The sequence below is a fragment of the Colletotrichum siamense genome (assembly GCF_013390195.1).
Source record: "Colletotrichum siamense strain Cg363 chromosome Unknown KSG_Cg363_contig10, whole genome shotgun sequence".
NCBI lineage: Eukaryota > Fungi > Ascomycota > Sordariomycetes > Glomerellales > Glomerellaceae > Colletotrichum > Colletotrichum siamense.
Genome location: NW_023501023.1, coordinates 3,022,295 through 3,029,705, shown reverse-complemented (window position 1 = coordinate 3,029,705; position 7,411 = coordinate 3,022,295). Strand labels below are relative to the sequence as shown.

Genomic DNA, 7,411 nt, shown 5'->3' with positions numbered 1-7,411 from the left:
ACGTATCACAAGCCAAATGGCCACCCAAGTCCCCAGCTGCCTACTACTGAACACCGAGCAGTCACGGCGACTGGACGTGCCATGTAGTTCGTGTAGTTCAGTCATCTGAGAGACCGCAGCGCAGGCAGCGAGCCACAAGTGTCTTGGGCGTTATGTCAATGGTCTTGTCTGGAACATGGACGGCCGAACGGGAGACTTGGACCGGTTGGACGGGCACCACGTCAAGTCGCCCAAGCCGTGCGCCTCATTGGATGCTGGTGACAGTCGTGAGTGACACTTGGTGCTATTTCCGTGCGTTCGTTGCAGGATCCAGCGGCAGCGGTAGCACGCAACGCTTCGACTCTCTCTCTCCCTCTCTCTCTCTCTCTCTTTACTCGCTCATAGTCACTGTTTCTTCTCCTTTTCACATGTCAACTCCTTCAACGCGCCTGTCACACTCACATAGACACACGCACACGCTCAAACACACCACGAGTTAGCTCCGTGGCTTCTCCTGCTACACCCACGTTTCCCTCCTCCACATGCAGAGTCAATTGACCACCGATCGGACTCGTCCCCTGATTCACTCCCACCCCTAACTCCAATCATCGCCTACCGCGTCAACTCAGCCAGCGACCCGGCCGAGGCCGACCCTCCTGGCCCATGGTCATCGTACATATCCGTCCTGCGATTCGCAGTCTGCGCCGATGGGTTGATGACATCTGACGGGCGAACGGGTGAGCGCCCGATGTACATAGTGTCTCCCGGGAAAGCAACACTCCAATCACTCGGCGCTGTCTTTCGGAGATCAATCATCTGAAAGCGCCCACGCACGCAGGCCCAACACCTGCTGGCTGCAGACTGACGAGGGGAGGAGAGCACACTGAGCAAAACACCCTCGTGGACCCAAAGCACAGCTTCAGCGCTTCGCCTCCAATCCTTGAAGCTTTATCCTTCACGCCAACCTTATCCTCTTACTCGTGTTTTTCCCCATAAGCCTGCTCCTCTCTTCCCACGTAGTCTAATTCCAGGCAAAATGCGAACCGTCAGCGCCATCAGGCCGTCCTTCCGACAGACGCCAAACTTAGCAGGCTGGCGAAGCTTAGCATGGCCCCTCGTCCGACCCTCCATCGCGTGAGGTTCGCGAACGCAAGACAACCCTCACGATGCTCAGCCACCGACGGAAAGCTCCCACCACCCACCCTCCATCGGCGCGTCCTTCAAGCAGTGCAGCCCTCCCCCAAACCGGCAGTGATCCACGAGCCCACGAGGTCACGTTGACTGGTGATTGACACACACACTCCAAATATCGCCGGCCACGCCTGGCCCTGCCGCCTTGAGACATCTGAACATGCTCCCGACTGGCTGCGCCGTTACCAAACGGCTGCGAACTGCCTGGCTGTTAGCTGCCAAGGCTGCGCAACACCCTCAAGTCCAATCAGAGTTGCTATTCAGGTCGTCTTTGCTTCTTCCACATTCCTCACACAAAGCACCTGACAGCGACAGGCCTTTGTTCACCTCGCCCTCGAAGTCCAGGCCTTGAACCGTTTGACTGCCCTCTGGCCCCCCTCCCCCCGCCATCTTATCCGCTGCCGAGAGATCTTCCCTCCCACACACGTCAATCCTCTGGGACTCTTGGAGCAAACCCCCGGGTCCGCATGCCTCTTTGGGCATGCCGCACACCTCTTCTGGGATGATCGCTGTCAGAACCCTATCCCCCGGCGCGTGCGGAGTAGCACCCGCAGAGGGACCCGTGGGCGGGCGGGCAGGGCACAAGGGCAACAAGCAAACCACAAACCAGCGCACAGGCTGCCGGGGGCGGGAATCCAAATCGTGGGACAGAGAGATTCCCTTAGGGCTACTGCCGAGATCGCCCTCCCTAATTTTTTTTCTTTTGCTGACCACCGACCGGTCGTGACGCTGCATCAACATGAACACGGGACCTCAGAGGGGGTGGTGCTGGTGGTGTGTCACATCCCGAGGTTCTGGACCTTGCATTTGAATCTTTCCGTGCTGCTGCGCTTCGGCGTAATGTATGTACATAGCAGAAGGGCTCCTGCGCAGTGATCTTCGAAAAGAAACGAACGAACGTGAACGTCGTGTCTCGAGCGCGTCTGGGGGCCTAGCCGTCGGTTCCGTCACACGGCAGCAGCAGTGAACATGAATTCACACGAGCCCGCGACCAGAACCTCGGCGAACGCGGCGTCTTACAGCCGGTTGTGACTTGATGACACGGCAGAAGGAAAGAAACGAAGCTGTTGTGAATCATCTGCCGTTGTCGCGTAGCATCAAGCTGCCTCCCTTGCCAGCGCTCGTCCGCTAAACGTCACCGCGGCCGAGCATCACCGACGAAGGGACAAGTTCTCCCCAAGATGGCCCCATTTCCATGTCTCATCAGCCTCGTAATACGTGTACCGGAGGTGTTCAAGATGCGTAGTCACAGCGGAAGTCCCGGCAAGAATGGTAGCTTCAAGAACCAACAACCATCATTAGGACCAACTAACTGGCTATTGCGTAACAACAGAGCACCGATCGACGCATGGCACAGCCCGTAACCATGCGCCGTCATCCAGACGAAAAGAGACCAACAGAAAACAACAGACGATTTGGCTTCTCCTCGCCCTTCTTCCTTCGCTGCCGTCCGTCCATTGACGCCAAGCTCTTATTTCCATGCGAACGAACCCCAACCCGCAACCTTCTCGCCTCATCCGAGCCGCCTCCCGCTGCTTTGGCGCAGAAAAGATTAGCCTTTGCGCGATTACGTTTTGTGCTCCTGCTGCCGCCCGCCTTTCGCCCTCCTCGTTCCAGGGGCTCTCCCAGCTACGGCTTTCGTGACCGTCGGCTAACGCGATCCTCTGGTGGTCTTTAGTCGCAATACCAAAAGGCTACAATATCCATGATCTAACACCTCTTGGCCCGAGGTATCGGGAATCACCCATCCATCGTGGCTAAAGCTGAGCCATTAGCCATTGTCACGAGATCCCTTCCCCTCATCTGCCCGTAATGCTCCGTGATGACATCGTTCAAAAGGTCCACGACCCCCTGTGACACGGCCCCTCCCCCAGCACGGTGTGCTCCGGCGCCGTGTTGCCGGCCCAGGGTATCTGCACCAGCACCGTCGGCTCGTCGCCCGGGAACTCGGTGAAGTGCCCCGCGTGCACGCTCATGTTCTTCATGTCCGCCGCGATCACCAGCGACGAGGACACCGTCCCGGGCTGGATGTACGCGACCGTCGTCTCCGGCGGCTGCGCGGCGTCCTCAGACTCTGGGAGCGGCATCGCTTGAGAGGCGTTCTTTGGCGCAGGCGAGGTGATGCGGATGAGGCCGTTGACGATGACGGTTAACCTACGCGCAATCAGTCGTCTGCCTCCCATTCCACCCATCCAGTGACGTCAACAGCGAAAATTTTGGCATGAAAATGAGGATCCCAAATGAAGCGATCCCCCATGTCCGTCAAGTTTCAATCGCACCAGACGAATTGTCCAGCGACCGGGGAGTCCCCTCCAGATAGCATGAAATTGGGAAGAAAAAGTACTCACTGCACAGCCGGCGCCCAAGCTTCGCCGACCGTTGTCCTGGGCTGGATGATGGACCACTCTGCGCGCGTCAGGTCGCCGCCGAATGCGTAGTTCAGGGCTGCGCGCGCCTCGACTGGGATGGACTCGATTTGCCAGCATTCGATGACGGAGTAGCCGTTGCGCGTGCTGAGGGCTGTGATGTTGAGGGGTGTGTACGCGGCGGCTACATGGGACGAGACGCCTAGAAGGCCAAGAAAGCTTACGATGGATACACGCATGATCGAGGATTTTTTTTACAGGCTTGAGGACTTTTCGTTCGAATGATGATAGCAGCTGGATTCCCAGTGTAAATTAGAAGAGATTTACGTGGTGAAAGTGAACACAGATTGAGGTAGGGCGAGCTGCAGGAATGGTCGGACCTCCGGACGCCCCAGGATTCGGGGTGGTTGGGGGATGTTCCTGTCAATGCAGAGCACGACCTTAGATGATGACTTTTATTTTGAATATTTTACCTTCTTGGTTTCTTTCTTTTCGGTTTTATTTGCGGAGAAACGGTGAATCTTCATCCGGCCATTCGTAACAACTTAACAAGTTTACGTTACCGACTCCATACGTTTGTACATTCTCAGAGACGTAGCTTTGTTCTACTCAGAATAGATTCTATTGATCATACGTGTCAGACTGGAGGAATAGATGCTACATCCAGTCGGTATCATAATGAATTAGCAAGAACTATGTTGTTGTCTAGATCATATCGTCACCCCGTGCTCTGTACTATACATCTGTACTTGGTGTTGCTCGGAATCAAATGTCTGTGAAATGCAGCAAAAGACTGCTGGAAATATTTTGTAGTAATAAGGCTGGTACTTAATCAGACATGACGCTGAAACTGTTGAATTGACAAGGCACTCTACGTTAAGTTAAGCAATTCTAGGTGAACAGGAGAAGCTGGGTTACATGATCAAGAATACTTCACCGAAAGCACGATTGCCGCTGATGCTGGTTCGACTGGACGGCTTCTACAAGTAGTCTCTGTTTCTACTTAGTCCCATTAACTCAAGAAGAGAAGTTCGTTATCAGCACAGAGACTTTCTGCAATTTTATGCGGAAATGATTGATGGACGATAAAATTCTCGGCAATACTTCTCTATCAGTCGGGATTTGACTAGATATATCAAGTGAATTACAGGGCAATGTAGTCTTGAGTACTTCCCTGTCTCTTTCGTCGATGGGACAACCCCCTTGAAGCCTCTTCAAAAACCCGGTCGCTAGCCTGCTGGAGCTGAATGTCCCGATCATGCCTCTCAAGCATGGACAGACAGCTGGACTAACCCGCAGGTCGGAAGTTGCCATCATCATTACATCGTCATCACGAAAGTAGTCAAGTTGGAGTGATTGATCTATTCAGTTAGCCGTTGGAGGGCACATTCAGCGCTCACCTCGTACACGACACCATCTGGGTTGAATCTTACCGCTATAGAACTTACAGTGATCATGATCTCGTCCATTCAATCTATACTATGAAGACAATTATATACAAGTGCGGTCGTACTTCTGATGAGATCGAGCCTTGCTGCCTTCAGGGCTACGTCATCTGGGTGTGATGGCTGCGCCGCAGTCAGCTCTCACCTCATGACATACTTATATGTAGGTGAGCGGCAAGCATCCTTCGATGATCATTTGAACCGGACGCATGCCTTTCCAAGGTACATTTAAGATGCACGAGTGCCATTCGCTTCGACTTGTAACACAATACACACCTCAACCGACGTTGAACGTGAAGGTACACTGTCGCCCCTTTCTCGCCCAATTACTATCACAAGATAGATTAACGCACGCTCATTACCGCATTAAATGTCGGCTGTCCCCTTCACCACACGCCTGTTCACCTCAAATGGCGGGGGGACAGAGCTGTACCCATTGTCATCGACGTCGACCACGTCCAGCGGCGCCGCAGAAGCTGACCAGCCTACATTCTGGGACCACCTCCCGGTTGCTTTTCGCACTGGACCACCAGGAAACGAAATCAGGACAGTGAACCGGGCTACCTTGTCAGAATGCCTGAAGACAGAGTTCTCGCTGGACCGTCTTGACGCTATATATGGTAAACTCTGGCGTGTCGGCGCTATCCGACCAGCCAGATCACTGAACGCCCAAGTTGTGCTGGGTCGCACGATTGTACTCAACGATTCCCTTGATATGCATCTTGTTTGGGGGGACATGAAGATATTCCTGAAACCGTTGCCCCGCTATCTTCTCGAGCCTGAGTTCTGGGCACAGCACCTACCTGGTCACCATTATCAATCACCTGCTTCGCCTCAGTCTGGCGTACGAGAGTGTGCTTTGGGGCTTCTGTATACCTACGCATGCCTCGTAAATAGTCCGTCTGATTTCGAACTGGCGGTTAGAGAAGGCCTTTTACCAAGAGATGGGGATCAGCCATTATGGACCACGTGGCGAAAATTAGCCACGGAGCTGTTGGAGCCCAAGGTTTCCGACCAGATACACCGTCGATTTCGGCATGGCGAACTGAGACTGAACAGGCTGAATTGGATAAACATCTTCAGCGACCTTTCTAGTTGCCAGATGTATCACAATCCATGGCATACATATACCGAATTCGCTCTTGACAACATGGCCTGGATCACTACTGCTACTGTCTACCTAGTTGTTGTCCTCACTGCTATGCAGGTTGGGCTATCTACCGACGCACTTAAGGATAACGACACGTTTCAGCGTGCGTCGTATGGGTTCACGATATTTTCGATATTGGGCCCTCTTGTTATTATCATCATGTTCATGTTGGTACTTCTGGTGGTAGTTGTCCAAAACTGGCTCCGTGCCCGAAGAACGCCTTATGGGACCGCTGGGACCGCACTTCCTATGGCAGTTCCATCGACTGGGCTTCTGAGGGGGGTTGCGGGAGAAGGAAACAGGAAATAAACCCTGCAATGACATCGTCCGATGAGAAAATGACACCTTTCAAAAACTGTATTTATTCCATGTTCTGGTAGGCTGTTTGCGTATCGAAGGGAGGAGGCCCAACGAGCCCTCTGCACCGCCTCCTCTCGACATTGGGGGCCCCAGATACGTGGAAGGCCCTAGATCGCAAGATTAGCCTCAGTGGCAGCATGTCACAACTGGCACCCGTAGATCGCAAATGGCACGCGTATGTCACATTGTCTGACTACAGCATGGGATGGGCACCTCAGTTTTGAGATCATGCCATGGCTTCGTCAGCTATGGCAACTGCCGGGGGGCAACTCGCAAGTCAAGACGGGTGACACTGCTGAGATGTTCAGTTATGGAGAGAAGCATGTATCTAAGCAGCCATTATGGCTGTATTGGGATGTGTTCAATTGCATCATGCTGCCTGGGTCATGGCAAGGCTGTCTGAGGGATTGTTCTGCATGGAAGCTGAAATGGGAACAAGTATTTCTTGCAATCCTTGCACACATGAAGTGCTGTAACTGGTCACCCAGCACCATCAGGATTGCAGGTAGCAACAACCTAACTTTTGTTACACCGAAAAGCCCACCAGAATCTCTCTGAAGAGAGGATCGATTGGTTTCTATTGAAAACATGACATTTGGAGGTTCTCACTTTGATAGGCTTGCAGCTGCGGATGCCTAATCCAACCCTGTTCCATCTGTAAAGAAGGGTGGTCAGCGAGTCCGATGGACCGTCATGAACGCCTTCTTTAACTGCGACGATGGATTGCGCCACATTCTCAGGATTTCAGTACTTTTCCACTTGAGGTTTCAAAGCCACTTCAATAAAGTATTTATGGGCCTAATCCCTCACGATCACGAGCGCTTCTAATTGTGTTTATCAGGAAAAGCGCCATCATAAATGCACATTCGCTGGTATGCGTTTTTGAAGCTTCCTGTACCTCAATTCGCTGGCATTTCAAT

At 53.1% G+C, this 7,411-nt stretch overlaps 1 protein-coding gene across 1 annotated transcript; it reads right to left on the bottom strand.

Annotated features, from left to right (window-relative positions):
* Positions 1–3,002: 3,002 nt before the first annotated feature.
* On the bottom strand, positions 3,003–3,775 carry CGCS363_v014703 (uncharacterized protein; the record flags this gene model as incomplete). Its single annotated transcript, XM_036646552.1, has 2 exons — positions 3,003–3,324; positions 3,519–3,775. The coding sequence occupies 2 exons, from the start codon at positions 3,773–3,775 to the stop codon at positions 3,003–3,005; spliced, it is 579 nt and encodes a 192-aa protein (XP_036488942.1).
* Between the last annotated feature and the right edge of the window lie 3,636 nt (positions 3,776–7,411).